Source organism: Nomascus leucogenys, chromosome X, assembly GCF_006542625.1.
Source record: "Nomascus leucogenys isolate Asia chromosome X, Asia_NLE_v1, whole genome shotgun sequence".
Lineage (NCBI taxonomy): Eukaryota > Metazoa > Chordata > Mammalia > Primates > Hylobatidae > Nomascus > Nomascus leucogenys.
The window spans coordinates 49,766,778-49,783,980 of record NC_044406.1 but is presented as its reverse complement, the minus strand read 5'-3'; the positions used below and the strand labels follow the sequence as shown (position 1 = coordinate 49,783,980).

At 39.4% G+C, this 17,203-nt stretch overlaps 1 protein-coding gene and 1 pseudogene across 12 annotated transcripts in view; both read right to left on the bottom strand.

Annotated features, from left to right (window-relative positions):
- CASK (calcium/calmodulin dependent serine protein kinase) overlaps nucleotides 1-17,203 on the bottom strand; it is a 429,188-nt gene that overhangs the window by 154,864 nt on the left and 257,121 nt on the right. For all 11 annotated transcript variants that reach the window (XM_030806416.1, XM_030806425.1, XM_030806420.1 and 8 more), the window contains exon 6: nucleotides 3,509-3,611. In XM_030806416.1, the coding sequence (XP_030662276.1) occupies nucleotides 3,509-3,611 (103 nt within the window). The remainder of the gene's footprint in view (nucleotides 1-3,508; nucleotides 3,612-17,203) is intronic.
- LOC100588087 lies at nucleotides 5,899-8,712 on the bottom strand (annotated as a pseudogene). Its single transcript, XR_004028653.1, has one exon. The product of XR_004028653.1 is annotated as a 14-3-3 protein zeta/delta pseudogene (transcript).

The following is a 17,203-nucleotide window of genomic DNA, read 5'->3' as shown; positions in this document are numbered from 1 at the left end:
GTGCTTTCCAAGTTTTGGAGTCTGCTCAGTATATACCATATATATTTTTGTCAGGCTTTTATTTCTTTTCTCTCACTATGGTTTAGTTCTGCGTTCTCCTAATTTGTTGCTTTTATAATATGCTATTAACTAGAACCTGACTAGCAACCAGATTATTTCATTTTATAGCAATTTCCTAAGTGCTTGCTAGGTCCTAGATACCCTCAGCCATGGTCCCCCTTATGCTTACAAATCACAGTCTTTGATTTAAGTCCCTGCATTCAATGCTACATGGAGGTATGTAGCCCAGATAGTTATGGGAATATAGAAGAGAAGGAATAGGGCTATCCAACTCGGGATGGTGAAGGTAAGCCTGCTTTAAAGAGGAGAAAATTGTTGGCTCAGCCTTCCAGAACAGTAGGAGTTAACCAGATAGATAAAATGACAAAAGGCACTCCAACTAGAAGGAATAGCATGTGCAAGGTATGAAGGAACACGAATCTATACAACTTTTTAAAACGTGGGAGCAAGTCAGCCTTAGAGAGTGTCTTTAGATGCTCAATTGTGAGGAGCATGAGTGGATTTTTAAGGGTAGGAATAATTTTGCTGCTATTATAGTTATTTTCTCGGTTTCTAGTTGTATTCTGGATAAGTAAGTTTCCTAAATAGCTGAGTTTCAGGTAGGGGGTGTGTAAATATGTTTAAATGATTTTTACTATATGCAACATATAAAGAAATGAATTCCTTTCTATTTGGAGGACTAGGGACTGGGATTTCAAACTGACAGGAAAATGGCTTTCTGCTTTAAAGTTGATAAATAATTAAATGATTGACGGAATTTCTTTCTTTTGTTTTTTTTTGAGATAGGGTCTTGCTCTGTTGCTCAGGCTGGAGGGCAGTGGTGCGATCTCAGCTCACTGCAGCCTCTGCCTCCCGGGTTCAAGCGATCCTCCCGTGTAGCTGGGACTACAGGCTCTTGTCACCATGCCTGGCTAATTTTTGCATCTTTTTGGAGAAATGGGGTTTCGCCATGTTGCCCAGGCTAGTCTTGAACTCCTGGGCTCAATCTGCCCGCCTCAGCCTCCCAAAGTGCTGGAATTAGAGGTGTGAGCCACCGTGCCCAACCTTAATTAGCAAAATTTCAAAAGTACCTTAAACAGCAGAAAAGCTTTTTCTAAGATAAATAATTTATCTCTTACTTATTCATATTCTATTTTTTAAAACGTAACATTCAAAGTTATTTCAAGAATACAAAAAAAGGTGTGCTAAGAAATGACAATATTTTGACCATCAGGAAGTATTTTAATTCTAGAAGCATGGAGAAAAATAAATTTTGAATACTGACATACTGGCGGCGGGCTGGGCGGGGGGAGTTCAAAATTAGCTTTGAAAATAAACAATTTAGGTGAAAGGTTCATGGACTTTAGAAAAAGATTAATATGGAGAAAATGTCCAGGTAAACATAATGCACCTATTTTTCCCCCTCAATCAAGATGTACAATAAAATACGAAGCCCATGACGTTCTAAATACTAACAGGATATAGATCCAGAGCAACAGAAACGAAGTCATTATATATGGCCAGTATATAACATACAAAATAAATTCATTTCATTTCATCCCATTAACCTTGGTAATATAATCGTCAGAAATTATTTGTTATAATTACATAGTCTTAACATAGAAATGATCTGTATAAGTACCAGAACTGAGAGAGTTAGCTTAACAGTGACATTTGTTTAAAAAATAATTTAGGATTTTCACTTGATTACAAGATCAACATGAAACATCAGTGCTATGTAGTTGTCCAAAAAGCTAATGCAATTTGGGGAACCCAAGGGAAATTTAAGGCCCAGAACACAAAAAAGTGATAGCCCAATGCTACTGTGCACTGGATCGGCTGTACCGTACTACCTGTAGTTAGAGTGTTCAGTTCAGACCCTGTACTTTGCAGATACTGAAGAGATTTTGAACTAGTTTATACGAAGAATTGCCAAATCACCCTAGGGAAGTTAACTTGGATAAGACCTAGAGGGACATGGTAGTTGTCTACAAACAGATGAACGGTTATCATACGGAAGGATGAAAATTGTTCAGAGTGGTTTCAAAAGTCAGGATTAGGATGACTGGGTAGAAGTTACAGAAAGATGCAAAGATGAGCTTTTTAATACTTAAGGAGTTGTCCAAAAATGAAATGAACTGTCCTGGGATGTAGTGACTACTTTGCTCTCTGAGGTTTAATACCAGAACTCAATCTTTTCTTGGGAATATTATCGAAGAATTCAATCATTAGTTACAAGACTGGAGAAGTTAAGGCCCTTTGGAGTCCTGAGATTCTATGATTAAACTGTGCTTTACTACCTGACCCTTTGGTCAGTCTTCCAATCACTAACAGAAAGTTTTAAATTAGGGGAAAAAATGAGCATTCTTTGAAACTATACTCAGCTTGCAGTTTTGCATATTATTGGAAATGATTAACTGGAAAAGAATGTGAAACTAAAAGAAAATTTGAATGTAATTTAATTTTAGAGGGCAATGTGGTGAAAAAATTATTTAAAGAATACAACTATGGGCTGGGTGCAGTGGCTTACACCTGTAATCCCAGGACTTTGGGAGGCTGAGGCAGGAGGACTGCTTAGGCCCAGGAGTTTGAGACCAGCCTGGGCAATGTAGTGAGACTTTGCCTCTACTAAAAATAAAAAAAGTTTGCCAGGTATGGTGGCACACGCCTATGATCCTAGCTACTCGGGAGGTTGAGGTGGGAGGATCACTTGAGCCTGGAAGGTCAAGGGTGCAGTGCAGTGTGCCATGATCGTGCCACTGTGCTCTCCAGCCTGGGTGACAGAGCAAGACATTGTTTGAAAAAAAAAAAAATTACAACTGTGGCCTATGGCTCATTTTTCTGAAGATGGTCTATGTTGTTACTGCTTGATGTTCTAGCTATAAGGAATTGAGTTATATGAAATGTGCTGTGCAAGATTATATAATTTGTAACTTTTTTCTTTTTATTCTGGCATGGGAATTTAAAAATTATGTTTTGCTTTGGCTAATAATAAAATCAGCCTGCATTCACATCTGCTTATTCTTTGCTAATATACAGACTGATGGCTTGAGCAGGATTCTTTGACAAATGGAAAAAGGAAAACAGTATGAAATTAAAAATTAGCCATCAGTGTAAACCAGCAAGTGGCTAATCTACACATTTGAGATTTGACTTCATTTGGCCAGTTCAACTTTAAAAGGCACTATGCCTCAAACTTATTTTCTTTGAACACTGTTTTAATCTCTTACAGTCTCTTAAGTACTGGAGGTACAAAGAGAAAAAAGAGTCTATTCTTAAGGGACTAAAATTCTAGTTATGACTACAGAGTTATTAAATTAAAAACTATCTGATGATGCTTTTTGGGGGTTGGGGTGGGGTGGAATGAGGTATGAAACACTGAGGTTGGGCTAATATGTAGCTTGAAAGTTTTATACCAGTCGCAAGTGGCCAGGTTTTGAAGAAAAAAATTTTTTTAAAGCAGTCTTACCTCCAGCTACAAGTCCAGACTCCCCTAATTGAATAGCTACCCCAAAGCCTCCAAGTTTAACAGGGGCCGAGTTTTCTTTTGAGGCAAGGAGAACACAGTGGGGCTGAAAAGAAAAACAAACAAAAAACAAACCCGAAGATAAGGATTAATTGAAGATGAACAATTCAGTTTACATAAAATTAGATAACATGATAATAGAGAAACACATTAAAAACTTCTAAATTATTTTGGATGCTTGAATTATTTGTCATATTCTCACGCCTGGCTGATTTCTGCAAATACATACCTGTTCCATCCAATGTTCTTTAGGTATTATTTGCTTGTAAGGTTAGAGTACAGTGCTAAAAATTACTAAGGAAGCATGGATGTTCGAGAAACACAGATACATTTTTTTTTGCCTTACTATGCAATATTGTCTACCTTTGAGTGACAGTCTAGATTTCTTTAAGAAAAAATATATTTTACACTTCTTTCAAAATGTTTCTTGAAACCTCTGATTTTACCTACAGAGCCATCGTATCCTGGTTGTTAGGGGATAGTCACGGCCCTTTCTTTCTCCACCCTGCCCAGTCCTCTTTTCTTTGCTTTATTCATTCCACCCTTAAGCCAAGGAGTACTACATGGATGGGTCAGATTTAATGATTTTAATTAAGCCTTGTTCCCAGGGACTTCAGTGCTCTTCCTGGGCATGTCTTCTCTGGATCTGCTTTTCCTCCCTTTGGGGGTGGGAGGTGAAAAAGGAGAAGGGGAAAGAAAACCACTTGCCGGATTCCTAGTCCAGGGCAAAGACATCCTCTCCCCAAGGGGTATCGTGCTTGACCAGGGCTTATTTATATCATATGCTTTGTGATAACAATGAGGGTTTCCTTTGTAGGATGTTGTCCTCTGCATCTATTTCTTACTGGGACCTAGTTGGGGCTGGTGTCAGGAAAGAATTTCATAATGGGGAGCTCTGGTCTCTGCTCAAACACTGTCCTCCCCAGTATGACTAAAACTACATCTGACCGGCTCTCAAAACAGGGGCTAGTAAAAAAGGCAAGTCTCTCTAGTCATGGAAGACAAAAGGTTTTTAAAAATTCTCTCCTATATTTTCTCATTCATAAAAGGACACAGTTTTTGTTCAGTTTTAGCCAACATAATACGTATAAAAAAAGTGTGCAATCATACTGAGCTGGTACACCTGTGTTTGATGATGACACACAGGTGGGAGGAATCCTTACTCTGCCCAATGGGAGCATCAGGATTCTACTTTGGAAGTTATTCTTTCTGTCCAAAGAAGTTTAAAGACTTTTACAATAGTCTAGCACAAACAGAGATGAGCCAGGAAATATGAGTGTGTATGTGAGAGCCAGAGAAAGAAGGAAGGCAAGTGTAGAAATGAACAGTGAGCAAACCACAGCATGACACAAAGTAGCAAGAAGAGTCTATATGGGAGAGCAGGCAAACCTCTACCGAAATCAACTGATAGACTGCCGTTAGTTAGAACTTTCTGCTGGTTCAAAGAGAGAACAATGACAACAGACTAAGATGGCAATACCCCTAGCATGATTCTAGTATGGGACAGCAAGTGAGCAAGCCTAGAAAAGAATGAACATGATACAGAAGAAAAAAATGCAAACTAGACTCCAACAGGGTCTTCTGGCCGTGCCTGTGTAACTGTTATAACCTTAGGAAGGAGTAGAAGCTGAAATCAGAACTCCAAAGTTCTGTATACCCTTAACAGTATGTTGATGATGTTTATGCTTAAGTTAATGTTACAAGGGAATCTATATAATTCTCCTCTGTGTAGATTCAGTCATTCTCAAATCCTTAAGACAAGTTATAAAATGTGAACTTAATTAAGTTAAATTAATTTATGTTTAAAAAGAGATGGGGGTCTTGATATGTTGCCCAGGCTGGTCTTGAACTCCTGGTCTCAAGTGATCCTCTCACCTTGGCCTCCCAAAGTGCCCAGATTACAGGCATGAGCCACTGTGCCTGGCCTAAAGAGTTGAATTTAAGAAAGCAAATAGAGCCATAAATGCAAATTAACAGAATGTAAAGCCAGGTAGTATTACTTGTTAGGAAGTAAAATTAAGCTGGTAAGGAGGTGTTATGGGGATGGGGACTAGGGAACTGCTATTGTAGTTGGGGTCAGAGAAGGCCTCTCTAATGGGTAATATCTGAACAGAGACCAGAACGAAGTGAAAAAGCAAGCCACATGGAAGCAAGTTCCAGGTGAGAAGAACAGCCAATACAAAGGCCCACAGGAATAAGGAGGGTCGTTTGGAGAAGAAGAAGGAAGCCAGTGTGTCTGGAAAGGCATGAGAGCAAGGGGCAGAGTGGTGGGAAATGTGATCTGAGGGATGATCAAAGGTGTAGGGCCTTGAAACTGGGGTGAGAACTCTGGGTTTTTTTGTTTTTTTTTTTTTTTTTGCCTCCCGTCATCAATATTTATTGAGCATTTACAGTGTACTAGGCACAGCAGAACATACAGAAAACATTGTCCTTGCTCTTGAGGAGCTTACATTCTAAAAGAAAAAAACACCTCTTTTAAAATGGCATTTTTGTTTGGTGTTTTCAGCAAAGTACTGAGGAAATATTTTGTAAAGTGAGCTTTGGGTATAACTTAGCCCCATCATTATTTAGAGAATAGAGGAGGAAGAAAGAGGAAGGATTTTAAAGGCAGACAATGACAAACCATTCAGGATAGGTAGGGTTTTAAAGGGAGATAAACACAATCTCATCAACTAAGAAGAGATTTGCTGCAGTAAATAGGATGAGGGAAATAGTCTGTGGGATGCAAGCAAAGGAAGCAGGGTGCCTTAGACACTGAGTGGAGCCAGAAAGATCATGCGGCCTTTTTCTAAGTACATGGCCACCAAGTAGGAATGGCTGGTGACAAGACGGAAGGCTAAAAAAGGAAGGTAATCTTGTGCACCTGACAAATAGAATAAAGGATCAAAATTGAAGGCAGGCTATAAGAGTATCAAGAAATTCTTAAAAACCAAAAAGTGATTTGGAAGCACAAAACTTATAGTTAATGCTACCCAATGTCATGACGGGCCAAGAACATTGTGGCTTCCTAAGTTAGAAAATGCCATATGCCAAAATTTTAAATGGAACATATTACATTTTTTTCTAATCAATCTCCCCCTCTCCCAGAAAAAATGGGAACTCATTTTTTTCAGGGTGGGGAGGAAGAGAGGGGATCATGGGACATGGAAACAGTAGTTATATTAGCAGTATTTTTGTTGTTACGATAAATTTTGTGTTTAAACTTGGTAAAAGCCCATTAGCTGCCAAGAGGGAATAAGGAATAAATTTCAAAAAATGTACAATTTCCTTTAGAGAAGTTTCAGAACCAAAAGACTAATTTACATGAAAAGCTGTAGAGAAAGTAGTTGAAAAGTCCATTCATAAAACTTTTATTCCACTTACATGAATTTAATACACGTGTTCTTAACAATTATGCTTGGATTGTTCATGAAAATTTCATAAGACATTAAACAAAGCTTGCCATCATCTCAAGTTATTTCCCTGTTAACTATTTTTACAGCACATGCATGCTAGCTAAGTATCAAAAAAAAAATCACAAAAGCAAAAAACCTAAAAAAAAAAAGTTAAATACATGGGTTTTTGTTTTACTGCTGTGCTTGATATACATGAAGTAATGAATACCAAGCAATTCATTTTTCCTGCATCTTTACTTTTACATTTGTTCTTAGGTTGCCTGAAACATTTAGATACAAATAAAATGAGTGTAGCAAAAATAATGAAAGCTAACAGCAGGTAACTTTACAAATAATGGAATGTGAACCGTTTCTGCCCTTATCGAGAGTAAAATGGGTCACAACTTTGTCTAAAGGAACACATCTGCAGTTGTAGTCAAAGGTGTGCACATTGAGATTGAGTATTCCACAGATATACATGGTTTAATATGTGGTATCCATGGGGTATGTTTCTACCACAGCCTTGTAAGTGCTCCAAACCTTAAAGTACCCACAATTACTACACCTGTGACTGGAACCAATGATCCCTTTTATTCCCCACCAGGACAAACCAATATGTAGGCAGTTTTCTTTGCTGAGACATGGAAGCAGTTTTACACTGGCCCTTGTGAAGCCACAATGTACCAAAAGTACTATGCCAAACATTTATAACTTGTATAACAATTCCACATCCCCATATTGGCCACCTCAAGATGAAAACAAATAACTCCCTAAATGTTAACTGGCTCTACTCCCCTAATATTAAACATAAAAACCACATGGGAAATATAGAAATTCAAATAGAAGTAACATAAACCTGTCATAAATCGTAAACAAAAAACTATTTGTGGGACAGCATGGATAACAAATGGTCTACTGTGTAAATTTTAGAATGAGGCACACAAAAGTTGGAAGGCCGGTTAATTTTTCCGTCCTTCTCCTGCTTCAGCTTCGTCTCCTTGGGTATCTGATGTCCACAATGTCAAGTTGTCTCTCAGTAATTGCATTATTAGCGTGCTGTCTTTGTATGACTCTTTGCTTAATGTATCAAGTTTAGCAATGGCTTCATCAAAAGCTGTCTTTGCAAGAGAGCAGGCTTTCTCTGGGGAGTTCAGAATCTCATAATAGAACACAGAGAAGTTAAGGGCCAGGCCCAGTCTGATAGGATGTGTTGGTTGCATTTCCTTTTTGCTGATTTCAAAAGCTTCTTGGTATGCTTATTGTGACTGATCCACAATCCCTTTCTTGTCATCACCAGCGGCAACCTCAGCCATGTAACGGTAGTAATCTCCTTTCATTTTCAAATAGAAGACTTTGCTCTCTGCTTGTGAAGCATTGGGGATCAAGAACTTTTCCAAAAGAGACAGTACATCATTGCAGATATCTCTTAGCTCCGTCTCAGTTTTCTCTCTGTATTCTAGAGCCATCTGCTGTTTTTTCTCAGCACCTTCCGTCTTTTGTTCAATACTTGAGACGACCCTCCAAGATGACCTACGGGCTCCTACAACATTTTTATAAGCAACTGAGAGAAGATTCCTCTCCTCATTGGATAATTCAGCTCCTTGCTCAGTTACAGACTTCATGCAGGCTGCCATGTCATCATATCGCTCAGCCTGCTCGGCCAGTTTGGCCTTCTGAACCAGCTCATTTTTATCCATGACTGGATGTTCCCGCAGTGGGCTCCCCTCGCGCCGGCATGCGGCCTCGCCCGAGTCTACCTGGCGGGCGCCGCTGGGCCGGGCCTGGGCTCTGGCCTGCTGTCCGAACTCTGGGTTTTATGTTGAGTGAGATGGGAAATCACCATAAAGTTTTGAACAGGGGAGTACTATCATCAGTTTTAGGTTTTAAAAGGATCACTCTGGCTGCTGTGTGAGATTGTGAAGAAATAGGGAAAAAGGAGACCAATTAAGAGGCTACTGCAGTTGCCCAGGCAAGAGAAGATGGTGACTTGGACTAGACTAGAGTGACAGAAGCAGAGATGATGAGAAGTAGTCAAATTCAGTTTATGTTCTAAAGGTAAAGCTGACAGGAATTGCTACCGGATATGAGCGTTAGAGAAAGACACAAGTCAATTATAACAATTAGGTTTCTGGTCTGAGCAACTGAGTGAAAATGAAGATGCCATTTACTGAAACGGGGAACACTGAGGGAGGAGTTTGTAAGGTGGATAAAGAATTTGGTTTCAGGCTGGGTGCGGTGGCTCACACCTGTAATCCTAGCACTTTGGGGAGCCAAGGCGGGAAGATTGCTTGAGCCCAGGAGTTTCAGAACAGCCTGGGCAACATGGCAAAACCCCATCTCTATTTTATAGAAAAATGAAAAAAAAAAAAAAAAAAGAATTTGGTTTCATACATATTGAGTGTGAGATTTTATAAGATGACATTAAGGGGAAGCTGGGATTAGAGGTGTAAATTTAGGAATCAATGGTACACAGATGATATTTACAGCCAAGGTAATGAATGAAATTGCTTAGGAAGTCATAGAGAAGAGTCAGAGGATTGAGTCCTGGTGCACGCCAATATCTGAAGTCAGAAGATGAAAAAATCTAGCAAAGAAAACAAGGTCTAGACAGTGAAGCAGGAGGAAAATCAGTTTGGTATCCTGAAGTCAAGTGAAGAAACTTTTTCAAGGAGGAATGATTAGTAGTGATCAATGTTACAAAGGTCATTTAAAATGAGAACTGAGAACTGACCATTAGATCTGGCAATTTGGAAGTTACTGGTGACCTTGATAAGAGTGGTTTTGGTGGCACGATGGAGGCAAAAATCCCCATTGGACCAGGTTCAGGAGAGAATGGGAGGAGATGATTTAGTGACAGTAAATACAGATATCTTTCACAGTCTTACTGTAGTAAAAATGGAGAAATGGGATGTAGAAGAAAGTGTGAAGTTGAGGATGCCCCTTTTTAACATTTACAAGTGGAGAAAACAGATTAATAAACTTCCATGTATCTATCACCCAGCTTTGGCAATTACTGACATTCTTTCAGCTCCTCCCCTGGCCCGCTGGGATGTATGGGCAACTTGCCCGTCTCCAAGCAAAAATAAAACAAAAACAAACAAATGAAAAACCCAAAAACAAGGACATTCTTTCATTTTTGCTTCATCTATCCCCAACTGTTTACTTTTTTTCCCCAGAAGTATTTTAACATAAATGTAATTTAACCTGTTAATAGTTCAGTATTTCTAACACAGGACTTAAAAATAACCATAATATCATTATTAAGTCCAACAAAATGAGCAATACTTCTTTATTATCATCTAATACTCAGTCCACATTCAGTTTTCCTTGATTGTCTCAAAAATGTCTTTTCTCTACCAACAACTTGAAGGAGTAGAACAGACTAAAAAAAGAAGAAAGGTCTTATTATGGTTGGTTGGTTCTAGACAGGATCCAAGGTCTGTACATTGCATTTGATGACTATGTCTTGTGAGTGTCTCTTACTCTGTAACAGATCCCCTTCCTTATGCTTTTTTTTTTTTTTCCCCAATGTTCATGCCATTGATTTGTTAAGATACTAGGTAATTTTTCCTGTGAAATCCCCCACAATCTGTACTTGGCTAATGGTACCCACATGGTATTATTTAATGTTCTTTACTCTCCTGTATTTCCTGTAAATTTGCAGTTAGATCTAGAATCTTGATTAGATTCAGATTCAATTTTAGTTTTATGCACTAACACTTCATAGGTGATATATCTGTTGTATTGCATCAGGAAGAACATAGCACCTGGCTATCCTACTTTTAGTGACAGGATTGAGCAGTGGGTTCAGGTGTTGTCTGCCTGACCCATCGTTATAAGATTCACCATCAACTTTTCACTCAATGATGTTAGCGGATGTTGATGCCTAGACCCATAATTAGAGGTTCCAAAATGGAGGTTTTCTTCAACATTTTGTTATGAAAACTATCAAACGTATAGAAAGTTGAAAGAATTATATTGTAAAGAGCCACCTAGATTCTACAATTAAATATTGTTACATTTGCTTTATCAACTATCTATCTCTTTATCCTTCTATCCATCTTACTTTTTACTACATCTTAGAACACATATCACTGAAATTTAATATTTGTTTAAAATTATGCCTCTACTTAAAAAAAAATAGCCAGGTTTGGTGGCGTGCACCTGTGGTCCCAGTAACTTGGGAGGCTGAGGTAGGAGGATCACTGGAGCCTGGGAGCTTAAGATTGCAGTGAACCGCAGTTGTGCCACTGCACCCCTGCCTGGGTGACAGCAAAACCCTGTCTCTTAAAACTTCTATAAAAAGTAAAAAAAAATAAAGTTATGTTTAAGGTAAAAAATTTATATACTGTGAAATGCACAAAAGCGTACCATTAGAGTTTTGATGAACTGCATACATTTGTGTAACCCAAATCCCTAAAAAAATTCATTATCCCACAAACCTCCCTCCCTCATCCCCTTCCCATTCAATCTCTGCTACCATCTCCCCCAGTGCAAACCACTACTCTGATATTTTTTCACCATAGGTTTGTTTTGCCTATATTAGAACTTGATAGACACAAAACCGTAAGTATGTATTCTTTTATGTAAGGCTTCTGTCATTCAGCATGTTCTGAGATTCACCCATTTTGTTGTGATCAGTAGTTCATTTCTTTTTACTACTGCGTAAGTATTCCATTGTATGAATATATCAGTTTGTCCATTCTCCTGTTGACAGACATTTGGGCTATTTCTAGTTTTTGGGTATTATGAATAAAGCTGTTATAATTTATTTCCAGAATACCAAGTTAGTTTCTAGGCAACCTCCAAAGGTGACTGATGAGGTTTTTTTTTTTTAATTATTATGAACTTACAGATTTTTATGTATTTAATGTGTTTTAATCAATTGCTGCCTTTACAAATTTTTGTGCTCAAATTATCCCATTTTGGGCCAGTGGGAGCCCCTTTAAGTCAGTTCTTTTGTATTTTTGTAAGACTCCAGAAGTCTGATAACTTCCTTGCTTTCAGTCACAAGATGATGTTCCAGGCTTGTCATGTCCATTTCTTGCCCCAGATCTGGAATCAGCCATTTCTCTAAGTAGCCCTGTTTCTTTTTAGTGCAAAAAAGGATTTAAATCCATGATGTGGGCCAGGTGCGGTGGCTCATGCCTGTAATCCCAGCACTTTGGGAGGCCAAGGTGGGTGGATAACTTGAGGTCAGGAGTTCAAGACCAGCCCGGCCAACATTGTCCCTACTAAAAATACAAAAATTAGCTGGGCCTGGTGGCACATGCCTGTAATTCCAGCTACTCGAGAGGCTGAGGCAGTAGCTTCACTTGAACCCAGTGAGCTGAGACTGCACCACTGCACTCCAGCCTGGGTGACAGAGTAAGACCTTGTCTCAAAAAAAAAAGTTGGCTGGGCGCAGTGACTCATGCCTGTAATCCCAGCACTTTGGGAGGCCGAGGTGGGCAGATCACGAGGTCAAGAGATTGAGACCATCCTGGCCAACATGGTGAAGCCCTATCTCTACTAAAAATACAAAAGTTAGCTGGGCGTGGTGGCATGCGCCTATAGTCCCAGCTACTCAGGAGGCTGAGGCAGGAGAATCGCTTGAACCCAGGAGGCAGAGGTTGCAGTGAGCCAAGATCGCGCCATTGTACTCCAGCCTGGCAACAAAGCGAGATTCTGTCTCAAAAATAATAAAAATAAAAATAAAATAAAATATATAAATAAATCCACGATGTGGGTACTAGGCATATTATTTTTACTGGGTTATTATTACTTTGGCTTTTCAGTAGACAGTGCTGAAAAAAGAATGCATTTTTTAGGAGAAAAATAAACCACGCTGGGCACGGTGGCTCATGTCTGTAAACTCAGCAATTTGGAAGGCCGAGGTGGGGGGGATCACCTGAGGTTGTGAGTTTGAGACCAGCCTGACCAACACGGAGAAACCCCGTCTCTACTAAAAATACAAAATTAGCTGGGTGTGGTGGTGCAAGCCTGTAATCCCAGCTACTCGGGAGGCTGAGGCAGGAGAATTGCTTGAACCTGGGAGGCGGAGGTTGCAGTGAGCCGAGATCATGCCATTGTACTCCAGCCTGGGCAACAAGAGCAAAACTCTGTCTCAAAAGAAAAAAAATAAACCGCAAGTTCAAGCTAATATTTCTTTCTATTCAATTATAGTGTTTTTACTTTAATTTTTTGATTTGGCAAGTATAGTTCACTTTTGAACATGGGTTTGAACTGTGTGGGTCCACTTATACATGGATTGTTTTCAACAAAATACACTGAAGTTTTATTTTGGAGATTCATAACAATTTGAAAAAACTTGTGGACCAACCATGTTATCTAGAACTATTTTAAAAATTAAGAAAAAGGTGAAGGATGACTTCTGGAATAAAAAATTAAGAAAAAGCTATATCATAAATGCATAAAACATATTTAGATACTATTTTATTATTTAGTACTATAAAAATGTACACAAATCTATTATAAAGAGTTAAAATTTATCAAAACTTACACCTACACAGACTGTAAATGGTGCCATTCACAGTCAAGAGAAATGTGAACAAATGCAAAGATACAATATTAAATCATAACCATAAAATCAACTGTAGTACATATTATACTACTGTAATAATTTCACAGCTCCCTCCTGTTGCTGTGGCAGTGAGCTCAAGTCTTGCGAGTATTCACCTAATATGTTGTGTGATGCTACTTATCTCTGCTTGAGCAGTTCATCTCTCCAATAAATTGTGTATCACAGTAAAAGTAATCTCACAGTTCTCATATTATTTTCACTGTGTTTAGTGCAATACCCTAAACCATAGGATCCATACAAAGTGCCATTGGTGATGCTAGAAGTGCTCCTAAGAAACAGAGGAAAGTCATGACATTACAAGAAAAAGGTAGGCTGAGGCGGGTGGATCACCTGAGGTCAGGAGTTCGAGACCAGCCTGGCCAACATGGTGAAACCCCATCTTTACTAAAAATACAAAAATTAGCCGGGCATGGTGGCAGGCGCCTGTAAATCCCAGCTACTCAGTAGGCTGAGGTGGGAGAACTGCTTGAACCTGGGAGGCAGAGGTTGTAGTGAGCCGAGATTGCGCCACTGCACTCCAGCCTGGGTGATAAGAGCGAGACTCCATCTTAAAAAAAAAAAAAAAAGAAAAAGCTGAATTGCTTGATATGTATTGTAGATTGAGGTCTGCAACTGCAATTGGCTGCCTGCCATCTCAAGATAAATGAATCCAACCATAAGGACCATTGTAAAAGAAAAAAAAAAAGGAAAGGAAATTCATGAAACTACTCCTGCAGCTAACACCAGTAGGTGCTAAAATCTTGCACTTTTTGTGAAATACCTTTTTAAGTAGTATTGAAAATGCGGCTTTTATGTGGGTGCAGGATTGATATAAAAAAGGCATACCTATAGATTCTACCATAATTTGAGAAAAAGCGAAATGGCAACTTAAAGCAAAAAGAAGGTGAAGGGGTCAGGTGTGGTGGCTCATGCCTATAATCCTAGTACTCTTGGGAGGCTGCGGTGGGCAGATTACTTGAGTGGAGGACTTTGAGATCAGCATGGGCAGCATGGCGAAAACTTATCTCTACTAAAAATACCAAAATTAGCCCAGCATGGTAGCGCGTGCCTGTAGTTCCAGCTACTCAGGAGGCTGAGGCGGGAAAATTGCTTAAACCCAGGAGGCTGACACTGCACTCCAGCCTGGGTGACAGAACGAGACTGTCTCAGGAAAAAAAAAAAAAAAGTGAAGGATCTAAAAGCTGGAGAATGCAATGGTGGCAGAAGACAGTTTGAATTTTTTTTTTTTTTTTTTTTTTTAAGAGACAGGGTCTCACTCTGTCACCCAGGCTGGAGTGCAGTTGGTGCAATCATAGCTTACTGTAGCCTTGAACTCCTGGGCTCAAGCGATCCTCCTGCCTCAGTCTCCAGAGAAGCTGGCACTACAAGTGTGTGCCACCATGCCTGGCTAATTATAAACATTTTTGGGGGTGTTAGAGTGTCTCATTATGTTGCCCAGGGTCATCTCAAACTCCTGGCCTCAAGTGAGGCAGATAGGCTGACTCTACTGTTTTGTGCAAATGCAGTTGGAATTTTATCAGGACTATGCTTATTAGAGTTAGCGTATCCCTTCCTGCCCTAAATCTTGGTGCTTGCTTCTGTTCCTTATTAATAGATGTCCTCTGTGGTATTTTCTTTCCAGAATAGGGCACTTTTCATCCATATTAATAGCCTGTTCAGGCAGATATTGCTCCTCTTCAATACTTTTCTGAATGGCATCTGAGAACTCATCTGCTGCCTCTTTGCTGACAAAAACTGATCCTCCTGTTATGTTGACATTATTTAATTTTAATTTATTTTCAGAGGTGGGGGTCTCGCCCTGTTGCCCAGGCTGGAGCACAGTGGCTATTCACAGGCACAATCCCACTACTGATCAGCACGGGAGTTTTGACCTGCTCCGCTGACAACCTGGGCCAGTTCACACCCCTCCTTAAGCAAGTCGGTGGTACCCCCCTCCCGGGAGATCATATTGATGCCAAACTTCATGTGGACACCTGATTGGCATAATGCACCACATCCCAGAACTCCTGGGCTCAAGCGAACCTCCTGCCTCAGATTCCTGAGTAGCCGGGACTACAGGCATGTGCCACTGCATCCTGCTATTTTGATATTTTTAAAGCCAAACCTCTTTCTATAATTATCAAACCGGCTGGGAGTGGTGGCTCATGCCTATGATCCCAGTGCTTTGGAAGGTCGAGGTGGGAGGATCACTTGAGGCTCCCTTGATGCATATAACACAAAATATGTGTTAATCAACTATGTTATTGGTAAGGCTTCCAGGAGTAGTTAAGTTTTGGGGGAGTCAAAAGTTATGCATGGATTTTCAACGGTGCGGGGATTAGTACCCCAACCCCCACGTTGTTCAAGGGTCAACTGTAATCTTGGTACCTAATGATACTAACATAATTACTCATTTGCTTTGTGCTTCAGAATGTATGTGTGTGTGAAAGTTTTAAAATAATAGTAATACCTACATTATCAATAACAACACCACTGAATGCTGTTTAAGATTTTGTGGTCCTTTTTGTCCTTAAGATATATCCCACTAGGTATGCCCAGTCAAAATAGCATTTTACTACTGAGTAAAGTAAGAATCCATGAGTCTATGCTGATGTAAATAAATAAATACATGAATGGGGAAGGAGGAAAAGCTTTAAGTAGAAAATCAATTAAATGTAGAAGAAATGCTGGAATCTGGCAGTTTTCATTATCGTAACTGATTCAGGTAAGAATCATCAAGGATACTAACTTGTGAGTGAAAGTTTGAAGAGTGGTAAGATATTTATGTGATCTCTAAATATCTCCCTACAGGATACTTATTAATTACAAACGGGAAACTAGTAATTTTACAGGGGAGAAACCCAGCAGAAACTAGCAAAGTTAACACTGCTTCTAATGGCACTGATTGATAGCATGTGCTTCCTGATATGATGCATTGAGAACTTGGCAACACTGCTGTGGTATTCCTGCCAAAGTACATAACCAGATCTAATCATGAAGGAACACTGGGCAAACCCAAAGAGGGACATTCTAGAAAGTAACTGGCCTATATTCTTCAAATACAGTTCCAGGTTAAAGTGATTAAAGGAGACTAAAAAGATAGATCTTGTTTTTAATATATATATTTTTTTGAGACAGGGTCTCACTTTGTCACCCAGGCTGGAGTGCAGCGGCATGATCTCTGCTCACTGCAACCTCCACCTCCCGAGTTCAAGCGATTCTCGTGCCTCAGCCTCCCAAGTAGCTGGGATTACAGGAGCGTGCCACCATGCCTGACTAATGTTTTGCATTTTTGGTAGAGACAGTGTTTTGGCATGTTGGCCAGGCTGGTCTCAAACTCCTGGCCTCAAGTGATCCGCCCGCTTCATCCTCCCAAAGTGCTGGGATTACAGGTGTGAGCCACTGTGCCCGGTTTGTTTTTATTTTTGTTATAAAGGATATTACTAGGACAACTGATGAAATTGAAAAAGGTCTGTAGAATACATAATGATATTAGGTCAACATAAATTAACTGATTTTGATAACTGTACTGCAGCTATGTAAAAGAATTCCCTATATTTAGGAAATATATAAATGGATAAGAGTGAGAGACTGAGAAGGATTAAACAAATGAAGAAAAAATGTTAACATAGAGAATCTGAGTAAAAGGTATCTAGAATCCTCGTACTTGTTCTCATAACTTTTCTATAAGTCTAAAATTAC